Here is a 27,809-nt window from a genome sequence, read left to right on the forward strand (position 1 = left end):
ATTTGTGAACAGTATGTTTTTCTTTATTTAATATTATAGATGACAAACTTATAAATTTTAATCTAATCCTTTGTATATAATATGTACTTAATTCTGTATAAGAAAACATATTTTAATAATTATTATATATAAATTAAGCCTTATAATTTTATGAGAAATAAATAAATATAAAATTTTATATTTATTTATGTATTTCCAAATATTCCAGATTTTTAGTAGAAAATATAACAAGGGCGCAGTATTTTTAAATAAATCAATTTATTTATTTATAATTAATGTTATAATTATAATTAAAATAAATTAATGTTTTTTATAAATAATGGATAGAAAAATGAATATTTAAGCTTTATTTTTATATTTTTAATTACTTTAAATTAATCAAAATTATTTATTATTCTACAGATTTAATTGTTTTATAGACTATAACGATAATAAAGAGCGTTTTATTAATAAATAACTTTATTTTCTACGAATTATAAAAGCCTTTATTCATATTTTTCAATCGTTTATGTAGATTGAAAGAAATTCCCAATATTTTTTTGTGGAATATAAAAAGCAGCAATTTATATATTTTTTCCATAAATTATAAAAACGTATTTTCACGTTTTTAATTCGTTTAAGTTGGTAAATTTTAAGAAATCCGCGATATTTACTGTGGAATATATCGAGAGAGATTTTTTTAATAGGTATATGAACTTTTTTAATATATACGCGAAGACTTTAAGATAGAAGAAAGAATTATTTATTAATATATAGGAAATATCGAGCCATATCCTTCGATTTCAAAACAGAAAATAAGCAGTGACCTGATTGTCTGCACGACAAGAAAAAACAACCCCGAAAACAGCTGACCCGACATGGAATTAGCCTCCATTTAAAGATCCGAAACAACAACAACCAACCAATGACGATTAGCAATTAAACACTAGCGTATTAGCCTATCGTAGAGGCTAAGGGTCACGTGCGCAGACGTCATTTTCGAATCGGTCCAATCATCTCCCGCGGTAGGCGATGACGTCAGGCGGACTAGAATTGAATAGAAAAGGGTGCGACTGGTTCGGAGATTTTTCCTTAACATGGCACCCACGATCGGTGTTAATTTAAGAGTTACGGGACACTGTAATCAGGGTGGTAGGAAGTATATGGAGGACGCTTTCGTTGTCGCCTATCAGCAAACGGAAGACGAAAAGGATTTAGAATATGCCTACTTTGGTATCTTCGATGGACACGGTGGACGCGAAGCAGCATTGTTTGCCAAAGAACATTTGATGGATTACATCGTCAATCAGAGGAATTTCTGGTCCAAAGACGACGATCTCGTGTTAAAAGCTATCAAAGATGGTTTCTTGGCCACCCATCTCGCTATGTGGAAAGAAGTTGGTAAGTATAAAGTCGTTCGATGTCGAAATCTACCGCCCTATTTTCTATCTCGGAGGCGTACGGATAGACGCGCGACTCCCGTCATTCCACGCGACCGATCTGTCTATCCCGTCATCCTTTGCTCATTTGTTTTTAACTGTCTTTCCCGTCATCCTTTGCTCATTTGTTTTTAACTGCCTCTCCCGTCATCCTTTGCGACTGTATAAAAAATATATATATATATATATATTTTCTCATTCCATTTTGTGATATAATTTTTAGATATTTTTATGTAAAAATACAAAATTTAATTCTAAAAACGCGAAAATATCATTTACTCCAACGAGTTTAGACTTGTTTGCGTGTTATTTAGCATATAAGGAAGACAACATATTTTGAATTTTTAAATTTATATCATGTGTCTTCATCAATTACACAAAATTTATAAATATTATGCCTCTTTTCTTAAATTATTAACATGAATATTGCTTGATATAAACAAACTCTTAATTTAAAAATTTAAATTTATTCAAAATGTAGAATTTTGTAAAAATTAAAACAATATTGATCATAACAACACAAATTAATGTGCCTATCTCTGTTAATATCTTTTCTGCAGTGATTTTTCCCCGTAAAGGTGAATACCCTCGAAATTTATCCTGTATCTCTAGTGGTCGTGAAACTTCTATTTGGTTTGACTTTGTCCTCGCTCGTAATCTTGGAAAAATATAAATATCTTCTATCTCCCGTCGGTTCTGATCCTCGGAGAGAATTTATAAATTTACAATTTCTGGGCGTAAACAAATCCCGAATACTTTATATTGTTTATACTCATTATAGGCAATGACTATGAGATTTCGTGCCCTACTTTATGAAGAACAGTTACATTTGTTATATATTATATATGCAATAGTTTAAGATTTTTATTGTATTAATATTTTATATGTTAAATTTTTATATATAATACATTAAAGTAACCTGATAATTACTTCAAATATCAAACGAATGGCCGAATTCCTTATCTGTCTTACGGCCCGATAAATACGGCGAACGGCCGGATTCTGTATTTTACCGAATACGTCTACATCTTGTAGTATTATTGAAATATAAGACACACGTACGTGACTAATTTAGCATCTGTTAACTAGGAAAAATGTCATGAAACTTCTTGACTTCGGTATCTATCCAAGTTTAGAAACAAATAAAATGGTAGACCTAGTTTGAGTTCATTGAATAATAATTTCGTGTATGATGAAACTTTCAAATCTAAACTCTTATCTCTTAAATTTAAGCTTAAGTATATGTAGAATAACTGAATATTTGAGAATTATTTTAGATCTTAGCACGTAGCTTTATTTTAATTATAAGATCTTCGAGGGACAGATTAACAGATAGTAAAGAGAATTTATTAGCGAACGTCGTATTAATTTGTATTGTTCCTAAGAAGTTTTATCATTTTCGGACTTTTATCACGGCGAGATAATCAAACTTTGCAATCGGTCGATCGACTAACGACGTAACGAATGTCCTTTCTCAAAAATTGTTTTAAAATCAACTGTTTGATGACATATTTTGGAAAAATAATATAAAATTAGGAAATTAAACCAATTTCTTAAAATTAAAATGTCTTATAGAGAAATAAAGATTGGAATTTTTCAGATAATTCAAGGAGTGTTAATAAAAATTAAATTTATTCATAATAAAAATGCTTGTCATTTGAAGTAAATTCTAGTTTATAATTCTGCAGCCGAGTTGACTTTTACGGATTTTTTTGTTTTTGTATACACAAATCAAAGCAACTTTTAATTAAATATTTCTTTAGCATTCATAAATAAGAAATTTGTCTTGTAAAAAATGTTTTATTAAACAAATCATTATAATTTGAACCAAATTACAGTTTAATTATAACGAAATGCGTATTGACGGATCCTAACTACACTTTATTGACAATGTTTGTCGATCGGTTCGTTTTTAAACACTCGCATCCACATTTCTTTCGCTTACGACGAATTTAACGAATGAAACACAAATTGTATAAATAAATTTCTTAAGTTGCTAGATGATTGCTTAATTTATATGAAATTTTTACGCTCGCTCTTCTCTGCATGAAATTCACAATACCTGTTTATTTACCATACCTGAATACATTTATTTGATTATAACAACTGTTTTAGAACTTATTTTAGAAATCAGATACACATTAAGATAAGAAATGATTATAATAATTTGAGGATTTAATTCGACAGATACTTGTTTATATTATTACCCAAGTTCATATGTATACAGTATTGATTTTAGCTTAACATGTGCCTTTTTTCTCATGTTCAAATTTAAAAATTGATGTTTTAAATTTGAAGATTGAAAATTAGAAGTAAAGAAGCAGAGTATTCATTCTTAAAGTTTATATAATGAAACTTTTATGTTTCCTGTTTATTTCACACACATTAATGATAAAAACATTAAACTTTTTTTTATAAATAAACTGTAATAATGATTAGAGATTAAATTCTACCTGAAAATACAATTTTAAAAAGTAAAGCGCATTTAAAACAAAATAGTACAGTATCTCCTATATTTTTACTGCTCAAAAAGAAATTTTACTAACAACAAACTCAATGGTATATCGGTATTATGTCGAACAACCCAAAAACGATTCGCACGGAAAAAAATTATCCAAATTTCCTAATATTTAGATCGTCCGGGATCCGAGCGATCGTCCGTTAGAAAATAGACGAATGATAAGTTATACGAAATTGAGAATTTCTTCTTTTATAAAAATATCACAAATATAGAAAATATGGTTCTATATAAAGATTTTAAACAGCATTAAGTGTACTTGACTTTTAATTGCCGGTTTACATTTGTAGATTGCTAACAGGTGTTTATACTAATAAAGTAAATATAAATAATTTTATGACCACGCTCCAGTTATTATTGATGCAGCAAGGACCTTTCTATAATTTATATTTTTGCTTATTACTGAAACTTAGGATTTTTTAAAAGTTCTGTAACGAATTTTTCCGTTTATTTAAGGCGTATTTATTTTATATCGTCGTCTTATTTTCCTTGCAAGATTTCTTTAAAAAATTGCTTTTATTACTCAGTACGTTTTCTTAATTTATATTTTTACTTCTTAATTTTCAATAATTTAACACAAATATATCAAATCAGTACTGATTTTATGTATTTAAGAGCTAAGATATAGAAATTAGTGCCTTTTTTTTAAATATAAGGATGCATATAATTTGTCTGTAATAATAATTTATTCTACACTGCAGCAGATATATATATTATCTAGAATGCTTTAGAAAAGAGCCTTAATATAAGTTTAATTCTTGATCTTTAAGTAATCTGAATGTATCGAATGTTGCAGAATTATTTAACCAACTGTTTTGGAAACTATCAATAGAGAACTGGAGATTTAGAGCATGATGACTAAAATAGAAATCAGAACATTGTAACTGTAACTTTATACAAGGGAAAATTTCTTAACTAGGTAAATTTAATATTTATTCCGCTTCTGTTTAATACAAAAACAGTTTTAATTCCAAAAAGCATAATTGATATTTGATATCTATAAACAGACAAGCGAGTTTTCAGGTGTGGTCGTCATCTTGAACTTGTTAATCAGAGAACTCGATATTACGTTTAGCATTGTCGATTTGTTTGATACAGTTTGCTTACATTATTTTCGCATATTCTTGTCATAGTTAATTTAAGAACTGTAATAATAATAGTTATAAATTCTCAAATTTAAGTACAGGTTGTCTGAAAAGTTACTGTGCAGTGGAAAAGGTGTAAAAATGAAGTTTTACATGCAATATTGCAGGTAAAACTTCACTTTTATTCAAAGATATTTATGCATATTTCCTAAGCAAATGCCAGAAATGTCTCCAGAGACCTCAAAATCCAGGGGAGTGAGATCTAGAGACCTAGCTTGCTGATTCTAAGGGAGATTATCTAATTGGCAAAGAGATTTTCAAAAAAACCAGAATACCTTTAAGCAAACAGTAACACTATGTAGCAAGGTGGAAACATGGGTCATACAGCTTACAGGTCTTGTATGCAATACTCTGCATATAATTAATGTCATAACTTTAATGTCATTGGAAATTTGTAATATGCAGTGAGTAGTAAAGACATTGCTACTCACTGTACAGTAATTTTACAGGCACCCTTTATGAATTAAATATTTATCTACTTATTAAAAAACATAACACTGTGTGAAAAAAACAGTGTTACATAATATTCAGAGTTGCTTTATAATTATTGAAGGATCACCTTAATAGAAAATAAAACAAAACATTTTTATAACAATTTTTTTTTTTAAGTAAGAAGCTATGTCAGGATGTAACTAATATTTAGACACACATGCACAATGTACAAATGTTATAGGGAATTCCCTCATGCAGCACAGACCAGTGATGGTGAACCATTTTGAGTCTGCGTGCCATATAGTAAGCATACTTATCTTTAAAAATGTTTATGCCTGTCAAAGTTTTAGACTTTGAATAACAATATTTCATGAAATGTGCCTTAATTAGAATAAATGTAACAAAGTTGATTTAAAAAGGAGGATAACAAACAAAGGATAATTGAAAAAAAAAAAAAAAAAAAAAAACAGGTGATACATCAAAATCACATGATACTACACGTCAGATGATTTCTCCCAACGTGCCACTTTGGTCACACATGCCATAGGTGCCCTGGCATAAACCAAATATGGCAGTAAAAATTGAAACAAGATGATTTAGCATCAAAAATATAAGATATAAGGTATTCTGTGTTCAGAATTTCTGTAATATATATTATAAAATTTGTATGTAAAGATAATTGTCAAAGCAAATGCATTGTCTGTCATCATAATGCATATCAAAAATACAATTTCCTCATTTTGATCAAAATACAGTACAAAACGGTATGTAGCGAGGTTGCGGCCGAAGTTTTCAATGCAAAACGTGAATGTCGGGCATTCGGCGCTGCCTTCCTGTAAGCCTAAAAGTTTGATAATGGCATTTGGAACATCAGTGGAATCACGCTCGACTTTCCAAACACCGTTGTCAAACTTCTACGGGAAGGCGGCGCCGAATGCCCGGCATTCACTTCGACCGCAACCTCACTTTTGTTTATTCTTTTATTTTTATCAAATTATTTTGATTTTTCTTGTATTGTGAATGTTTTACTCGAAACATTAATAAATAGTTTAAATTTACCCGCAATCACTGACAATATGTATTTTGTGTATCAAATTAATATTACCAACAATTATAAGTAGAAAATAAACCAATGAGTGAGGCTGTCAAATATATTTCTTTCCCTGATATAAACTGACTTTCAAGATCTTTTTGAGTTAAAATCTAGACCAAAATCTACTAACAATTTAAAAAACTTAATTTCATATTAAATCAATTTAAAAGCAAATGAAGAAAAACTAATTTAAAGTAAACTACAGTCCATTATCCAAATCAGTTGGAGACTGGGGTTGTTCGGATAACTTATAAATAATAATCGTGGCTATTGTATCATTAAAAATTATTTCTTTATTTTGTACAAACAAAATAAATATATTGAAAAATATAAAAACAAAAAAAAATTATATTTTGGAAGCTCAATTCAATATTCAATTCGGCACGACACAGTCCAACTGGAATGCTTTCGGTTGATCAGCTTTCGAATAAATGACGCTCTACTGTAGTTACGTTTAGAAACATTCTATTTACATTTTGTCTTCATTAATTTGGGAAAGATTTTGTATTTAGGATTTATTTGTATAATCTTTAGAATGTCATTTAGCAGTTTCAAATATTTAAAACTACTAATTATGATTATTTAATTACCTGTATTGAAGCAGAGATTGATTTTGAGTTAACAAAACACAAGTACACTACTGACTATTCAGCAGACCTCAATTAAACTCATTACAAGTGGATCTGATTTGTTGTATGAATGAAAGATAGGAAATGATGTCCTAATTTGCAAATATAATTATGAAAAATTGTGATGCTTCAGACTGGTGCTTCTTAAACTATTTACTACATCAACTAACAGTTTTCTTTACCTCATGTATTAGGGATCAGCATCATATTTTTATTAATATATTATTACTTTGATTGCCAGATTTTCACATGCACATGTACAAATCTATGTATGATATGAAGGCACGTGACACAAATCAATGATATAATGGCATAAAAAAGCAATGAAAGTATCTATTGTAATATATTAGATTCTCAATATACACCCGTAGTTGTGTATATTTTCTTTGTTGACTGGACAATTGTACAGAAAACAATCAATACATTGCTGTGAATTTGATCTAGATCTATGTTGCTCAAAGTTCGTTTGTCCATGTATTGGCACTGGTCCGTGAGCCATTGGCTGCTAATCTGCATAGTTTTGCATACTCTTGTTAGTTTTATATATATATATATATATATATATGTACAGTACAAGAAGAAAATATGGTACATGGTAATTTAATATTGTTTTTTCCCCTGCAAAATTTTGGATTAATATTCCAAACTAAAGTCTTCACAACATGTCCAGTCAACAAAACAAACAGATACAATATTAAATGTGTATGTTGTATGTGTGAGATCCGACTTTTATCAGATCCACTTTTTTTTTAATAATTCGTCTTAGAAATTTTTCCCTAGTATAAACATCCTGTCGAAAGACGGCCCTGGACGAGAAACTATGCGTCCCGGCCAAATAACCATCAACAATCCTTTGTCTTTAGCTTGTAACCTGGATAGTCTTGCAACATTAGTTTATAGTTACCGTTAGAACTCGTTGCATGTTTTTAGTCCCGGGAACACCTCTGACACAAATCGTCATCCGCTTACGATCACATGATCTAATTTTTTAGGCAAAAACTACAAAGCCACTCCTTCCACCCCCTTGGGGGAGTCTCCTATCATCTGCCGGACATAACGCCGTCGCTCGTCGTCCCCGACTCGGACCTTTTCCGAACGTCTCCGCGCTCAGTCGCGAACATATATAAAACTGTGCCTAATTGGATACTAATCTCCCCGTCAAGGAAATCAAGTGTTAACTCTCTAAGGAACTAAATTGAGGTATGAACCGCAATTGTAAGCTCTCTCTCTCCCCCTACACGCATTAGGGAAATTAGTTAGATATTTGTAGTTGTGTCCATTGTTATATCTTAATAAATCTTGTTTTATTGTTAAATGGTCTCCTTCTTGTCTCGAATATCGCTTCGCCTTATCGTCAACCCCATCCATCTTCCCTCCTATCCACTCGCAGAACGCGTAACGATCAGAAACGAACAGCCATCCTTGACAAGTGAACCGGAAACGGGAGATACGACATCCTCTTACCTCCCCGTTTCACATATTGGTGACAATCGAGAGGGGTTTCGACTCTTTCGGACCCCCCGAAGTCACATATGTAACATTCTAATATATACAATGGCCACTTATAATCATGCATTTTTAAATTTGTATATTACAGAAAAGTATATTTGCATTACATTATTAAAGGGCTATAATTAGTAAAGTAACTAGTATTAAAAAATAACTGGCTAGTCAAAATCTAACACATTTTAACTGAAAGATATAATTTTCGTAGTATATATACCATCAAAAATCTACAAAAATATAAGTCAGCGTTTCTCAACCTCTAACAAATCCTCGGTCCCCCATCAATAAAACCATTACGTAGTATTGCCCCTTCACTTCAAAAAAATTTTGTTGGGCGTCAGCCTCGGCCCTCAAATTCGTATTGCATCGAATAGACTAGTGACTAGTATAATGTTAATTGTTTAATTATTGTACGATATAACAAATAAAATATCTAATTATTCTTAATATAATGTTTTACTATATTGACCAAAAAATTGTTTTTTGCCCCCCAAAATTAAATTGTTACTAATTGCCCCCAACGTGGAAAAATCACCCCCGTTGAGAAACACTGATCTATGTGATGTTATCATACAACCTTATGTTTCAGTATAAATTCATATGGTTTCTTTTATGTTTTTAACAGGCATTAACTAATATCTCAAATGCAAAAATTGTTTTATGATAAAGCTTTTTTTTTTATCTATTTTTAAATAAATTTGAAAGCAAATATATTTACAATTAATTTTTAAATAAAAAGAAATAATAAATACCATATTGTCTTGAATGTTCACTTTTTTCAGGTTCTGGTATCTATGAAAATAGGGTGAATCTTAGATTTGACGTCACTAATTATGATGTATCTAGTGCCATATGTCGTATTGTTGTCACTAATATAAATCATTAAAATGATGCGAGGGAATTAGACTATATTTGTAGTAGTAAATATCACGAGAGGTCAACTTATATGATAGACTAATTAGAGTGACCTAAGTGCTTGGATGAAAATCCCAGAAAATGTTGTGCAGTGCTCTTTCGAGAAATGTTGCATTTCTTATTCTTTAAATGGCAGCAAGGCTGATTGCACATGGAAAGATAACAGTGTCTAATCAAGTGTTAGTTCAGAAGAGCCTAATACAAAGTGAAGAGGTTTCTGACTTTGATACCATGGAGGATAGTGATAGTATGTAATAAACACTGAACAAATTTTAATTAACAGAATTAGTACCGTTGACATAAATTTGTCTCGAGTTGTCTATTTTTTCAAAAATAAAAATCCTTGGGTAAGCATGCAAAAATTAACGTGTCTTATGTTTGAGTACATATATTACTATAAATTTCAAGGGATTAGAACAGTGATTCTCAATGTTTTTTTTTTTGTCATGGTACACTTTTAATAATTTAAAAATTTGGCAGCACACACGGTTATTTCGGTAAGTGATTCTCAATCGGAATCACTTACCAATTTCGGAAATTCCAAACGTGCCCTAGGAAGGTAGAGCCAATTGAACTTCTTGTGTGACGTTGCTTATGTATAGGTATTCACAGTGGCGGCACACTTCAAAAATCAGTGGTTGAGTATCACTGGATTAGAAAGATGGCTGTTCCTGGAACAACCATCTTTCTAATTGTGTAAATGTAAATGTAATTGTGTAAATTAAACTCAATTCAATTATGTAAAATATTAATTTTATAAATGGATTAAATCATTGCACATATAATAATAATCTTATGGTAACCAATAAACTTTGAGGAATTAATATTCTTAAATGTAGACAATTTTTATCTGTAAAAGTCTATAGATGTAAATTGTATGCAAACAAATAAATATGAAGACAAATTTGTGTTTAGAATACTCTGGAAGAAAAGACACAACCTGGAACAGTTGCTCGAGGATGACTCTCTTCTTTTCTTTCAGGATATCATAAATGTAAAAATTTATTTATTTACTTTAACATAATTAAATTTATTATGAGATGATGGCTTAACCACCTACTTGTAGACAATTATTAGTTACCCTTAATATAGCCTGATAAAAAATTACCAGATTGTTTGGTATTTACCAAATTATGTATGTTATTTTATATATATAATTACACTACCTAGACCTCCAACTGATCTTCACTTCCAGATCAATTAATTGATCAATCAACTTAAACACAACCATGGCCACTCACCGTACCAACTGGGAATGACTTAGCACTCATGGCCTTCCATGGTTGTCAGCTGACTTGTGCTTTATATGTATATGTATATATATACACACACACACACAACACACACACACCACACACACACACACACAGGTATCCCTTGCTTAATGCGGGATTTGATTAATACATGAGATTACTTGCAGAAATCCATTTTTATGTGGTGGCAGAAATTTTAATTAACACAGCTGTAACAGCTGTCTTTATTAACATACATATGCTTTTCTTGGCAAATAAGGTGTTGGTGAATTTGCTATTTTTGTGTACTAAAATAAAAATATTAACCAATAATTTGTTCTAGAGGATAGTGATTATTCAATTAAGTACCAAGGTACCTTCGTATTTGATTAAAGTAATTTTGATATACTAGCATTTAGGGATTAATTAACCACATTAATCAAGGGATACCTGTACACACCATGCCAGGATTAAAACATAAGTTTGAAGAGAACAATGAAGAGCCATGGATGCTAGTCATCTCCAGTTGGCACTGTGAATGACCAGTGTGGTTATATTTAAATTAATTGCTCTAAAAGTAAAAATTAATTGGAGGTCCAGATAAGGTAACTAACTATCAATGCAATTGCACAGTAAGTGGGAGTTGCAGGTTCAACTCCAGTTCTGGGCCAATTCTTTTCTTCCAGAGGATTCTAAGTTAAAATTAAAAATTAATGTATTGATAAATTTGTTTTTGATGCAATCTGACAAAATAATTGTCTACACCTCATTAACCACTCAGCAGTGAGGGACGTATATATACGTCGAGGGTGATCATGTGGCAGTGGTGAGGGACCTATATATACGTTAAATTCTTTTGGGGGTATCACCAAAATCTAGCCAAAAACTACCGCAAAAAAAAATTCACATAAAAAATGAATTATGTAACAATAAAAAAAGACTTTTCTTTACTAGACATAACTGTTTACAAATACTTTTTCTAAAACGGAAATGAGAAAAATTGCGTGAAAAAATACTTTAAAAATTTTCCAGGTATATTCTCCACTACTAAGGGATAGAACCATACCTGACTCTCCCACTGCTGAAAGGTTAATTAAACACAAATGTGCATCTATATATATAATTGAGATACGTTGATGATGATAAGTGCAGAGCCCAAACGGTTAGGAGTTGAAAGTTGAAATTTGGTACACAGTTAGGGTACGTCACAAAAATGTACACTAAGAAGGGATTTTTCAAAATTCCTCCCGTTGGGGAGAGGTTGTTAACACTTCCCTCGTGGGGGAAGTGTTAACGCTTCCATTCTTGACACTTCCATTGTTAACAATGAACGTGCAGATGCGGTTTTAAGCGTTTTTGTGGAAAATCAAACATATTTTTAGACCCATCTAAAAATTCTCTAATTAGTCTGGAAACAGGGAGACCCAATTCTTGCATTCTGTAGGAACGGGTAAGATCGGCTATAATGTAATAATCTTCACTATCGTTACGTTTTGCCTGAGCAACGCCGGGCTTATCTGCTAGTAATTCTATATTTATATTAATCAGATTGTTTATTGTGTAAATTATAAATTAACTTATTCACAATTATTTTTAGAATCATCACCAAAAACTGATAAGAATATCCTTCAGTATATAATTAGTGACGTAAAAAATTCAGTTGCAGCATTGCTACAAACTTTGTACGGGTTAATTATTGTCACCCTGTATAATAATTTATAGAATTATTGAAAACTGTTCACTCTTGTTTCTTTGTAAGTTGTTTATTTTTGTTCCATCTGAAGATGGAGCCAAATTGACTTCTAAACACTTTCAGAACTAAGCTTAATTTTGTTCTTATTAAATGTTAAGTAATTTTTCAAATTTTTTTTTAAACTAGCAGAATACCATGAGCCTTATATCAGCCACACATTCCTTTGTAAAACAAAAAACAACCACTGCAAAGTAAACTGGAACTATATATGTGTATTTATTTGCTGGAAATTTGTGTTTAGGTGTTATTCTGTTCGTTCCTTTGTAAACTACATACACAGATAATTCAATATTGCAAAAAGTTTCTTGTTGACACTCTGTATAAAATGACAGGAAAATTTCAGAACTTTGAAACAAACCCAATATTTCCAGAACAAATCATCAGTTCAGAAAACAAAATAGTTTATATCTCATCTTTAGACCCAACCCTATCAACACCTAATTCATTCAAATCCTCTGAGAATTAAGAGAAGTTTAGCTAACAAAAATCTCCTTACAATATACATATACGACGGAGTCTATTTACAATGAATGTTTTATAAATTTATTTTCCTTGACATATTTTGTAAATTATCAATCTACTACATGATCATCATCTATCTACTTTTACCTGATTATTATATTATATGATTATGATTATTTTCTCTTTTGAAAGGAGAAATAATCATATCCACAACCTTCACCACACACACCATATAAGAGTTATGGAAAGAATATGTATATGTAGAGAAAGGTTGACAATTAAAGAGTTGAGATTTAAGGTGTTGTTCTTGTCTTTAGGGAATGTGAATAGGAAAATGTATCTCTCTCTCTTCTCTCTACATGTTATTTTGCCACTTAAGTTATATTTTAATTGGATATAATCGTGTATATACATCACTAAAATAATTTAAAATCCTTAAATCCTTAGCCTGATAGTTAATTAACCTAAAAAATAATCCAGTTATTACTTTATTGCTAATAACTAACTAATACCAAAGCCAACTACTGCCATATGCTATTGGGCTAATAACAGCTATAATATAATTATTAAATTTATTTAGAGGGAGGCATAGGCACCATCTTTTGTGTTAAATTATTTAGTAATTTATTAATATTATAGCCGTTATTAACCCGATAGCATACGGCAGTAGTTGGCTTTGGTATTACAATGTATTGGATTTAATAGAGTCGTTTGTTAATAACTAACTATCGTATTTACTCGCATAAGACAAGGTGTGACTTTAAAGATCAAAATAAAGAAAATTAGATTTATTAATACAATTCTAATTTTATGCCAAATGCACGTAAATGCACACATTGTCCCGCAAAAATTACTGGCATTTTAAACTTTAAGGAAAAATCTCGTAAAATCGACAACATATCTCTCTCCGTCCGACAACAACCACTCTCCGTCAATTACACTAACGAGTTTCTCCGAATTCTGATTTCCGAATAATCATCTGTTTTCACCCGGCAATAAATTTAAACTTATATCAGGCTCCCATGTGATTTTAGAATTTAATTCAAACGCTTTGCATTTCCTATTGCTATTCATCTTTACTCCCGATAATACACAAGAACGATTTAAATGACCCAGATAAAATACTTTTGTTTTTAAACACCGTAGGGTGAGCATCGTGTAAAAGATGCGAATACACTGTTCACAAAAATTATTGCAAAAACACAAAGAATCCTTCGCTGCGCGTATAGGACAACCTAGGTTTTTGAAGTAGTGAAAAATGAATAAAAACCTCGTCTTATATGCAAGTAAATATGATATTTATTAAATCTAATAATAATTATTAGGATTAAAAATGGTAAAAAATATAGAATTTGATAATTATTTATGTTGTAATTAGCAAAATAAATTATTTATAAATAAGTCTTGGTGCATGATAAGCCCCTAAATAAATTAATGCTAAATGATAATTGTAACAATTAATTAATTTAATACTAAGTGGGCCGAAAGCTTAATAGTAATAATGTTAGAAATAAATGTTTTATTTCATTAAAATATACTGAAATGACATTTAAAAAGTTGAGAAATTGTTTCTAAATATCCTGGAAACAACACAATAACTTTACACGTGCAAGTAATAAACACATTATATGCCATATAATTATCAATCTCACTTACATATACATTTTTATAAAATTTATCCTGGGTTAAAACCAAATGTTTTTGAACAATTGCCAGTTTATGATCTGTCTGAATGACCTTCAAAATTTCTTGGTTTTTGAATTGCTCGAGTTCGACTTTCCTCTAACTACAAATTAGAGAAAGGTTGAACTCGAGCAATTCGGGTAATGCTACATTAAGCATAATGTTACTTCAATTATGTCATTAAAATGGACTTTACAGTAACCGTACTAATGGTACCAAATTCAAATTTTATAGTCTGAATTACTACTATTTACTGTTTCCTCAGCTCCTTCTCTATTTTAGACTTTCAACATAAGCTCTTGAAATTATAGGACACAAACACATGTCAGCATGTGAATTGCCTTATCAATTCATTAGATGCCAACAAACTTGAAAATAATGAACTGATAGCAGTTTAAAATTCAATTCTTAAAGCATTAATCTTACTCTATTATTAAACTAATCTGTTGTTTAAAGTAACATTAAAACACATAAAATTTGCAAAAAATCATTAAAATTCCAGTTCCCTTTACAATATAACAGTGTAGAAATCAATAAAATGTTTACATAAATTGGCTTTTTTAATCAATGTACTGACTCCGTTAGTCATAGAATAACAGTTTAAATATAATTATTAATATTAAAAAATAATATTTACAATAAAATTTATACCTTAATAGTTTACAGATAAGAAGCAGATAAAACTTCAACAGTTTGGTTCAGAATCCAGTCATGTAAATAGTGAGAAAGCGAACACCTGCTTATCATGAATGTTACTTTAACACCTGCAATTCTATTGTGAGAGAAAGGGGAAAAGCTAAAATGATTGCATTTCTTTTTTTTTCTATATTCATTTAATTTTTTAAAAACTGTATTAAAATATAATTACAAGTTCTTTAACCTTCTCGTACCTGCACAGTTATACAAAGCTCATTAATTTTGTATTTTAATGCAAAGACCATTAGAATATGCCGTTAACGTTTCGATTGCCCGTTTTCCTTCATTACTTCCAATCTTAATGGAATGTGTTGTTCTTCATACATCACTACTACTAAAAGTAGTTTTCCTTTTCCTAATATAAAAGAATGAAAATTTTGTATTGTTCATACAAATTTTTAAGTCGTTACTAGAATTATTTTCCAACTTTACTATCCGAGTGGTTATATATAAAGTATTCTTTCTTATCCGACTTCATACATTGGTTCTAATTAATTTTTTGATTAAATTACTACAGTCAATTTTTCTGGTAGCCCCATTTTACCATGCATTCAACACAAAACTGCATCCGTTCAAACTAATCTGGCTTCACGTGCACTTTAAACACATTCTACTAAGCTCAAGCTAAGCTCAAAACCATTGCATAGTTTTTCAATTTTTAATAGCCCTTGTAATTTGGATTCAGTAAAATTGCTTTATTATCTAACATTTTTAAGAAATTTTACTATATTTTATTGGTTTTAGTGGTGGTAGTATTACAAGTGTACTTCCTTATAGAAGTAAAGGAGCTTTGTAATTTTGATTTAATGCAAGAATTAGTAGACGTGAATTTGTGTGTGGAGTTTTTGCCATTATATTTAATCTGATGTAAGAAAGAGAAAATCAAACTATCAAATTATATCATTTTAATTTCATGATATAGAATTCGGCACAAAAAAAGTTCCTTACAAACCAGTGTTTTACTTGGAGTTACTCCTGTTGTAGCATTTATTCAATTAATTGTCTTCTGATTCTGTTCTCTTAATGGAAATTACTTGTCTCATTTTTTAGCTCTTTTTACAGAGGAGCCAATGACCTGCAAATGAGTATAATACTGTTATTCGAGGAAAAAAACTCTACAAATTGAAAGCAACGATGTAAAAAGAGCCGAACGACTAGTATTTGGTTAGCGACAAGAAAATGCACTTTACTATTTTGCAATCTTTCTTAACAGGCGACCTTGTTTTAGTATATCAAACAACCTTGACATCGCCGGGGTTCACGAATAGCACTTGCCGGATGCTCCTGCAGAATATTTATTATTAGATTTCTAATTCACATTTTAGCCGAATGACATTTTTGAACAATTAATATTTCATTAAAAATTGAAATATTACAACTTAATTTTATCTAAATCAAACGTACTACAATTTATTATAAATTAGAAAAAGTGCGAAATGCAATGTCGTGATAGACTCTAGTGGAAGAATATAAGTTATCTCGACATCGTTAATACGAATCTTTCAATTATTAGCAAACAAAAGAATAAATTAGCATTGCTTTTTGTCGCCGTAACTGTGGGGATATATGATTATGTTTATATGAACACATTACTTGGCTCCATCATCAGTCAAACTAACAAATATAACAAGTGTTGGATCTGATTTCACGTTTCTCTTACGGTAAAGCTTTAATATGGAAGAAAATATTTCTAATATCAATTTCAGGTTATAGATTTATCATGAAAACAATCTATTTTCTTTAATAGACAGATTATATTATAGTCTTTTCTGATAATAATATAGAAATGTGGGTTCTACATCATCCTTGAAGGGACAAATTGGAGGTTGAACTACAGTATTTCATTTCCATTTATCCATTCTTCCAAAACAGAGATTATAATGACGTCTACACCTCGAAATTTGAAGCAAAGAGCTCATTAGAATACTGATTATGTCAAATAAGCATTTCAATTTAGTCATTGCCAAGTTATATTTTCTTTCAAAGTCTGAGAAATGTAACATTTTTATGTATGCTTTAGGAAGTTCTTTTTAAGCATTAATAAACATCAAAATGATTATTATAATGATTGTGTATAAGCAAATATACTTAATTAAACTAAATAGAGAATAAAATAAGGTAATAGCAAATATTACAAATTAAAAATAATACAAAATAGTGTTTTGACTTTGTAAGAATAATTATTTATTTTCTTAAGAAGAAATTTGAGATAAGACTTTAGTACATATACGACAGATAAAGAAAATAAGAATATGATTAGAAAAGTTTTGAATGTAAATCTTAATATAAATTTTTATCAATAATATATTTACACACTTCCACCAAATGCAAAGAAGTTTCTCGGAAACACGTTTTAAATAAAATTCCTCCCGAAAAACGAGAATAAATGGAAATCAAAACTTTTAAGTTCATTGACCTCGCCGAACACACACGGCCATATTATGTTCACTTCCTGTAACAATGAACTTGGCATTCTGCCAACTCATCCATTCCACTTTTGAACTTGACCTCCTTTGTAAACCCAAACAAATCTTTATTGACATACCTGTCTGCTCGGAAGTTTAGGCCGAAAGAGTAATTGCCTAAGACGTTACTCGACAGTCAAATTTATATATTTATTACTGTTAACGGTAATAAAATTGATTATATTTTTAGGAAAATGGCCCAAGACGATGTCCGGACTACCCAGCACGTCGGGAACTACCGCTAGCGTGGCTTTTATCCGAAGGGGAAAGATGTACATCGGTCACGTCGGCGACTCGAGAATCATTCTCGGCTGTCAGGATCCAGGTAATAAAAAGATTCCTCAAAACTTAAATCTGTAGATAGCATCTTAAGTATAAAAAATTAAGACTTAGTTTTGGGAAATGGTACAGTATCTGCCTGTATAGTAAATATCTGAATAACATTTGTATATAAATTTCTAACTGTATTCCGTGTAAATTTTTATATTTTTGATTTGTAGAAACGAAACTAAAATTGTTCTACTTTCACTACATTATTTTGAATCTAAAGATTCATCTATTACTTAATTATTTGTTTTAATTACAAATAATAAAATCTCTCAAGATAAAATTAAATAAATTTACATAAAAATTGTAATTAAAAGTGAAACTCTTAACTTTCAAAGAGTAAGGGTAATTTTTTTGTGTTATAATTGTGAAAAATGTTAACGTTTTCTCAAATACAATAAACATACATTTGAGTAAATACCTAAAAATACTTTATGACTCCATTTTCATTCTAACAGCTATCAGTCATCTTTAAGAGAGACTCTTAATATCATATTCAAACTTGACAGTATATTTATCTTAGTATTCCAATATACTGTCATTTGCAAGAACACCTTTCACACACATACAGTCCCAATAATCATAGTGACTAATATTTTAATAGCTATTTTTTAAAAATTTACTACTTATATATTTAAAAATTAGTAGTTAGTTTACTTTACTTGTTTCAGATCCATTAAATTAAATATAATTTTGTAAAGATTTAAATTAAGTTGTTTATTGTAAAGTTTACAAATGTAACAGTTAGTATGTTAATTTGTTTCCACTAGCTTCCAAATGTTTAATAATATAATTAGACATGTTAGCAATTAACAGTTGAAACTCGTCACAAATTTTCAACGTTCATTATGGCATTTATTAAATCTTTGACACACAAATCCCACAAACGTTTCCTATTGAATTTAGATCTGGACATAGTTACACCTATGGGTACCTTACTCTCTTGATACACCCAACCATTAATATTTCTCCTATTAAATTTATGTAACTTGCTCAATTCTTTCTCCCATTAACCAGTTTTAAAATGGTTTGTCCGTGTTTTCTAAACTCAACTCAAATCTTAACAGATGACTACCTTAAACTCATTTTAACTGTTCCAGTTCATTTCTAAGGTCGTTTCAATAGTTGTGAACTTCGTCCAGGCCACTGCACCATATTCTGTGATGAGAAATTCAAACTTCTTATCAGAGAATATGATTTAAAAACCAGACTAATTGGAACACAATGTGATGTCATGCAAAGTCGAGACAAGCAACGATGTGGTGTGCTTCCAAGCCAATTATTTCATTCCTCTTATATCATTATCAAATGTAGAATATATAACAACTCAATAAATGGTCCAATAAGACCTAGGAATCCATAAAGACAAATCTGATCTAAAAAGGTCAACAAAATTGTCAAAAGCCTACATAAATATACTGAATGTATCACGTATGGTGATTATGGCAACTACCGACAATTAAAAGTATTGATTACATAAAAGCTGTTGAAAAATAGCTAATTTAAAAATACCAAACTACCTGAAATCTTTAAATTTTTACTATTTTTACTTAACTGTATGAAGAAGCAAAGACAAGTAAACACCTGGATACACCTACCTGTAATTTTCATTCCAGAATGTATTTTCAGGTCATCAGTAAGAAATCTTGAAATTCTCTGTTGTAGGGAATGAATTTCACTCTGAAATGGAATTGTGTAAAATTTATTATACCTTTATACTTTTGTGACATCTTTCTTACATAAATGTCAAATATATTTCTGAGATAAAGTTTTTAAAGCTACAATTATGACAAACTTGATATGAAATATGTTGATTTTATACCTTTCTTGTTTGATTTAAGATTTAAATTACACAATTTGCATATAGCAACAATTTATTTTTAGATATTTTTAAGGAAACCAAAATATTAGAAAGTATTTAATATTTTTAATGCATGCATGAAAATACATTACATGCATGCATCATATTTATTTCTTACAAAAAATAGCAAGTAAAGATCTAGATCAAAAGTAATATATGAAAATGAAATAGCCACTATACATAAATATGGAATGTGACCACCCCTTGCAGTAATGCAGGCTTCACAATGACATTACATTCTGTTGATAATTGGTCTTTGCTACTCTAATGAGCTACTAGATGCATTGTCCTTCCAAGTCTCTGCAGATGTTAAGGCAGCAACAGCATCATCTGAGAGCATCCTACATTTGCTCTATGAAGTTAAGATCTAGAGATCTCACTAACCAATTCATGTATGCAATTCTCTCCTGATAATTAACTTATTCTTTTATAATATAGATGTACTACCTATTGTACTTGCACAGGGGTCAAATAATGGAAGTCTGGGATTTCATCCCAATATTTTCTGGTAGCTGAAATCCTCTTGGAAGCACAGAAATCTATGCACCCACTTAATGAGATGCTATCCCAAACCATAATGCTTCCTCCATGTCTTTTTCATGGATATTATAGCTGTCCCTTGTTTTCTCCAGATCAAAGCATGCCTTGAATTGCTTTGTAAACCATATCCTTACTCATCTGTGAATAGCACTGTTCTCCAAACTCATGTTACGATTTTACAAGTTTGAACGTTATAGACTTCAATACTTTGAAGTACTTCGGTGTAATACTACACTTGATTTAGTGACAATTTTAGAGATTACTGCTATATTGAGGTTTGACTGTATATATGAATATTTTCATCATCACGTAAGTGTTAATATAGTGTTAGGTTGATTTTAAGTTAACATAAATATTAAAAAATCAACAATTTAAGTTTTCTTACAGAAATTCTAAGTTATTGATAACATAATTAAATGGAGTAACTCAAATTATTGTTATAAAATATACAAAGCATTTTTATTATTATAAAATAATTTGTTGTTTACTTTGAGATTTTATTTAGCTAAAACATCAGTTGAGATAAAAATATAGAATTTAATTATTTTACCAGATTAAGTCTAAAAATAATCAACATATATTAATTTTTTATAAAATCTGATATTTTAATTTGTAGATTCAGATATGTGGTTACCTCAGCCGCTTACTAAAGACCATAAACCAGAATCTCCTGCCGAGAAGGAACGTATTTATAGTGTGGGAGGGCTAGTAATGAATAAAGCTGGAGTGGAGAGAGTGGTTTGGAACAGACCTAGGCTCGGTCATAAAGGACCGATCCGCAGAAGTACGCATTTTGACAAAATACCGTTTTTAGCGGTGGCAAGATCGTTAGGTACGAACTTATTACATCTTTTAGTAATAGCATGCAAATTTTTTAACGATCAGTAAATTGTTAATTTACTTTTCATTAAGTTTTATAAACGTCAAGGTCATTTAGAAATATAGTTTCATGTTTTTCTAGAATAAATCATTAAGAATATATTTATATTTTAATTCAGGCGATCTATGGAGTTACAACTATCAACAAGGAGAATTTGTAGTGAGTCCAGAACCTGACGTATGTGTTGTTACTCTCGATCCTAAAAGAGACAGATGTGTTATTCTCGCATCCGATGGATTGTGGAATATGGTGACTCTATGGGATGCCGTTCGCTTAGTACAAGATGCCGAACAGGAAAACGAACGTTATATTCTTGAATCGGCACATAAATCATCTATAGTAAGTACTTGGTTATTAATTCTTCATCCGTTTTAGCACAAGATATTATATGAATATAATGTGCTTTATTATTATTTATGTAAAGTTAATTGCTAAGTATACAATAAGGAATGCTTACAGGAACCAATTAATAGAAATTAAATATATTCACACCTTTAACGTGTCCAGCATAACGTTAAGTTCCATAAAAACGTTTTCGATCCCTTTCAGAGATCTTCATCAGTTAAAGTTTACCAAGAAACGAACAAAATTTGAATTTAAAAAGAACGAATATTTCAAAACTGGTCGTGCATCTAACGGTGAAAACGTAAATGCGTTCCTAATGACGTCACCACCAACGTGAAATTTAAACATGCAAAATAATTCTAGTTCCCGTATACAAATTACCCAACGGTAAAAACAAAATTAGACAGGAATGAAGTGAAGCGGCTTCTGCGGAGACGTAAAATTATGTCATATCCGTTTTATAGAAAGATTTCCAGGCGGTTGATAAAACTGTCCGAGTCTCTATGATTGATGCAGTGTTTGCTGATGTGTGCTTTGTGTATCTTTATTTTTTCTGTGTGTTTCACCACTTGTGCTGATCTGGTAGGTTTAATAATCTCTGCCTTGTCCCAATTAACTGTGACATCCTGCTCCTTGGCGAATGCAGCAAGTACCGTACTATCTATGTTTTTATTGACCGCGTATGTAGAGAGGGACACATAGTAATGAAAGTATACTGCAAGCCGGCTTATCAACCTTACATCATTCCCACGAATTCATCAGACCCAGAACACCTAAAATTAACGGCTTTTAAATCATGGATAAAGAGAGCTCATACGCACTGTACCAGCATATATGATACGCACAGAGAGTTGGATTACATACGCGAAATACCGCTTCAACATGGTTACAGAAGACAAACGGTGGATACCCTCATTAAGACCTTCCAGCCACACAACCGACGTATAAAGGAGAACGAGCAGAAAGAAAGGATTGTCCTTAGTTACATACCGTTTTTAAACCAAATTACTAAGAAAGTGGTCAGAAAAAGGAATATCCGCATTGTTTATAGACGTAATCCCACGGTCTATAGGCTTTTGAGAAATGATAAGGAAAGATATAGATACAATAACCTCACAGGAGTGTACTCGATACTGTTGAGAGATAATAGATTCAACTCAGATCTGGTTTACGTAGGGGCGACCATGAGGAATTTGAAAAAAAAGGATCGAGGAACATAAATATGCGGTCAATAAAAACATTGATAGTACGGTACTTGCTGCATTCGCCAAGGAGCAGGATGTCACAGTTAATTGGGACAAGGCGGAGATTATTAAACCTACCAGATCAGCACAAGCGGTGAAACACACAGAAAAAATGGAGATACACAAAGCACACATCAGCAAACACTGCATCAATCATAGAGACTCGGACAGTTTTATCAACCGCCTGGAAATCTTTCTATAAAACGGATATGACGTAATTTTATGTCTCCGCAGAAGCCGCTTCACTTCATTCCTGTCTAATTTTGTTTTTACCGTTGGGTAATTTGTATACGGAAACTAGAATTATTTTGCATGTTTAAATTTCACGTTGGTGGTGACGTCATTAGGAACGCATTTACGTTTTCACCGTTAGATGCACGACCAGTTTTGAAATATTCGTTCTTTTTAAATTCAAATTTTGTTCGTTTCTTGGTAAACTTTAACTGATGAAGATCTCTGAAAGGGATCGAAAACGTTTTTATGGAACTTAACGTTATGCTGGACACGTTAAAGGTGTGAATATATTTAATTGCTAAGTGTGTTTGTTACAAAAAGTTCAGTTTCTAATCAATTTTCTATATTGAATTTGAAGAGGAGAGTGGAAACATGCTATAATATTTATTAAAAAAACAAAAGTATTCATTTAAAAATAAAAGGATAATAAATGCAGGTATACAATAAATGCATAAATACAGATATATATGCAAGCATATATATCTGTATTTATGTAATTTAATAAAATATGATTATTTAACCTATTTTAAATTTTACCACTAATATATTCAAGTTATACTATTGTCAGTTGTACCACTTTTCCACTGAACCCCTCATTTAAATTCAATTTTTTGCAAAAAATACTAAGTTCCATTTAAAAGTATTATTATAAATACATTTATTAATTTGATATGTAAAAATTTTTCCATTTAGAACAAGCAGGCTAATAATCCATCTAAACTCTTGGTCGATCGAGCTCTGAATCGTTGGTATAACTTAAAAATGAGAGCCGATAATACTAGTGTTGTTACAGTATTGTTAGATCCGCCAGGACCTCCTAAAAGTGAAGTTTTACTCAGGCAAAGGGTAATGCAGAAATTACGTCCAAGAGATGAAATCGATTCATCCGGAGGCAAGTTAATTATAAAATAATTTGCTTTGTTTTTAATTTTAATTGTGCTTTTTATATAAGTAATTCATGTTAGCAATAAAATTTTTTAATGTAAATTAAATCGAAATAGCAGAAAAAACTCTGAAATTTATGTTGTATGCTTGCAAGAGTGAGATGATAATATAATTTATATATATAGAATGTAGAGCCAAACATTGCAACAAGCTAAGATATAGCTTGTTGCAATGTTTGTCTCTACACCGTGTGTGGTACCCTCTCTCCCTATTATCTTCAATTAAAACTGTATTTGTTTTCTTGATAAAAATTATTTTTATCAAGTGCACTGCTGTATATAAAATAAATATTTAAAATTAAAAGAATTAAGAAAAGTAACTATTATAATATTTATTTTTCAAAATATTTTATAGGTCAAGTAGAAGGAGATAGTTGTTATGCTAAATCTATTAGAAAAACCGAACCAGAACAACAAGAGGATTGGCTCCATAAGAAAAAACTCGATTTCTCGGAAAGTCGTAATACTTACCTACCAAAACCAGTCGTACTATCGCCGAAGAGTGTTGTTACGAAACGTGTAATGGCAGATAAACATTCAGAATGTAATTCGTGTTCTTCACCTATGTGTAGACAAGAAACATGTAAGGAACAAAGTTCACATAAACTAGAAGAATTTGATTCTTTAGATAATGCATTGTCTAATAATTCTGACATTGAGTGCTCAAGATTAAAACCGGTGTCTAATCAAAATTACGTCGATTCAGTTGCTAATGCCTGGTTAGAAAAGAAGACAGATGCAAAATTAAGCATTAAAGATGTATGTTTAAGGAACTCTCTGCAGTCTAGTGACATTTCTGGTAAGGAGCAAAGACGATTATCATCAGATAGGGAGAACAAATTTAGTGCTGAAAAACACTGTTCATCCGAGATAAACTCTACAGATATGGACGGTATCAAACAGAGTTCTCAATCGGACGACGAACAGGAAGGAGAAGGAGACGACAACGACAGACGGAAATCTGAAGACGATAAATCTGAAGTTATAGTGGGTGTAAAACGGAAATTTTCGGTAGACAACTATGGTTCTAATTCGTCGGCACCGCCACTTAAACACCTGTGTGCACACAACCGTAACCAAAGTTGGACAAGTGATAATTTTTCTAGCTGTCGAATTGCAGCAAGGGCAATATCCAGTCCACACTGCACGAGGACTCGACACAGACTTCGTAAAATGAAAGCATAATTTAATTGACTTTTGTACAGTATAAAGATTTAACATGCGTCGCATGAAGAAATTTCTTAGATACAGCCGTGCACAAAATTAAAAATCTGTATAGATTTTCTTATGCTGGCGAATATGAACCTACTTTAAGTATGTAATTCGAATGTGTTTCAAGAAGACAGCTTGTAAGTGAACATATTTAATACAATAGTATTAATAATTAAATATTTCTTTCGCGAAAGTAGATGAAAGAGATGAATTTTTTTTATCTGTGCAACTTTTTTACAGACTAAATTATACCTCATTTGAGTTGTATCTAAATCCTCTATTGAGGAATAGGAGTCATTGACTTGCTCATTTTTAAGAAACTTGTATCGACAGTAAACAGTATATATGTATGTGCATACATACATACATGTATGTATATACTATAAACTGTTGACTACGAATGATGATTAATTAGCTTGTAAGATGTTTCAATGTGTTAGTAAATAGAAGACCAATCAAATGACCTCATACAAACAGTTAGGTGCTCATGATCCACTGTTTGAGCCCTGTTAAAAAGGTTTTTTAAATAGATTGTAATTATTTATTTGATGCACATAACTAGGTTTAGAAATACAGTATAACTTTACTAGAGTTAAGAATAGTATCCAGTTATTTTTATAAAATTCTCTCCGATAATTGGGGGAAAACAAAAATAAAAAAAAAAAATAATAATTTCAATTGTAATGTTTAGAAGAATCTCAGATTCCTCTATGCCAAATTTTCTGTCTTCTAAAGACAGTCGACTAATTCTTGTAGCGTAATTACAATCATTTCACTCATTGCAGTTATCGCTACATATCTGTAGCTGTTAAAGACATGCAAAATAAATAAAAAAAAACCCATCCAGGTGTAAAATGAGGAATGTTGCAGGTACTTTGGAATAACTTATCCTTTTCATAATGCAATATAATTTTGTAATGACAGTCATATCATTTTTAAATGTTAAATACAGATGTCATATGTAGGAAAATAAGACTGAAAAAATAATTTAAGACTTTTTTTTACAAATCTGCTGTTTATTAATATGGGGAAACAAAAAAAAAATAATAAATAAATTACACTCGTTCAGGGGAGTGAACTCTGTCCATATTCTGTGATATACCCTGATTTTGTGGTGAAATAGTTTTATTTTAATGTCAGGATATAATGTAAAAACTGCTGTACCTCGTTAGCTTTATAAGATTAGACGATAGTAATTTCGATGTCTTGTCGGATATGTATTGTGATGTCAATTGAAAAGTAAAAAAAGAAAAAAATATTGAAAAAAATTCATTGTCATTTCTTATTTAAATTTTCAGTAATTCATATATAAATAAAACTTTTATATAAATTATATTTATTTTGTTTTCTTTCTATACTTAATTTATTCATTCTTAAATGTGTAGTAGATTTAGAAAGTGAAATTATTTTTAATTTTACAAGAAAATAACTTCATTGCGACAGTAACGAGCAAAGATTCTCACATTATTTTATAGAATTGCATACATTCATTTTAAATGTTAAATGGCAAGATTGGCTACTTGTTTGTTCAAATGGTTATTTTTTTTTTATGCTCCTGCATGCATTATTAGTAGTAACAATTAAAAGTATTTATTATTAAATGAACGTCATTGACTTTTGATATAATAGAGTAATATAGGAGAGTAATGCTGATTGCTATATTCAAAGATGTTACAGCTAACTACAAAATTAAATGCTAAATACAGATCTTTATACAAGATGTGATAAGAGATGGCCGGTATTGTGGTAAAGAGAGAGATGTAAACGATAGCTGCTATAACACTCGGTGGCATAGCGTGGGTGTCGGCCACCCCCTTATTTAGGTATCTGAATTTAAAAGACTAAAATATACAGTAATTCTAAAGAACTTTTCGGCAAGAACAATCATCATTATTGTGTATTGTACAGGTGTATTGTACAGGTGTATTGTATTATTATTATTTATTGTGAAATTTTGCACCCCCTAAAAGTGCCGCTCCTGCTGCCCCACTATGCTATGCCACTGATAACACTGCTTAGCAAACATTCTACACACCATGTAGTATATTCTTTAATTATTCCAAGATCTCTACGGGTGGAAGTAAACAACTCTATGTTGTTTACAAAATTAATTATATCGGGGCTCCATAAAATCAAGCGTCAATAGTACGTGCAAAGTAATTTAGTGAAACTAATAGCAAATCTTGCCAATTAAAATTCTAAAAAAATATCTACATATAATAATTAAGTGTAACTTTATATAAAATGAGAAACAAATTTTGAACTGTCAAACAAA

The 27,809-nt window shown here is 30.6% G+C and overlaps 1 protein-coding gene across 1 annotated transcript; it reads left to right on the forward strand.

Moving 5' to 3' along the window:
• Window positions 1-999: 999 nt before the first annotated feature.
• On the forward strand, window positions 1,000-26,867 carry Pp2C1 (protein phosphatase 2C). The gene is made up of 6 exons (XM_067263272.1): window positions 1,000-1,380; window positions 18,138-18,272; window positions 21,292-21,507; window positions 21,674-21,894; window positions 24,072-24,270; window positions 24,678-26,867. The coding sequence occupies exons 1-6, from the start codon at window positions 1,077-1,079 to the stop codon at window positions 25,505-25,507; spliced, it is 1,905 nt and encodes a 634-aa protein (XP_067119373.1). The 5' UTR covers window positions 1,000-1,076; the 3' UTR covers window positions 25,508-26,867.
• Window positions 26,868-27,809: the final 942 nt, after the last annotated feature.

This window comes from Centruroides vittatus, unplaced genomic scaffold, assembly GCF_030686945.1.
Source record: "Centruroides vittatus isolate TY-2023 unplaced genomic scaffold, ASM3068694v2 contig_1753, whole genome shotgun sequence".
Taxonomy (NCBI): Eukaryota; Metazoa; Arthropoda; class Arachnida; order Scorpiones; family Buthidae; genus Centruroides; species Centruroides vittatus.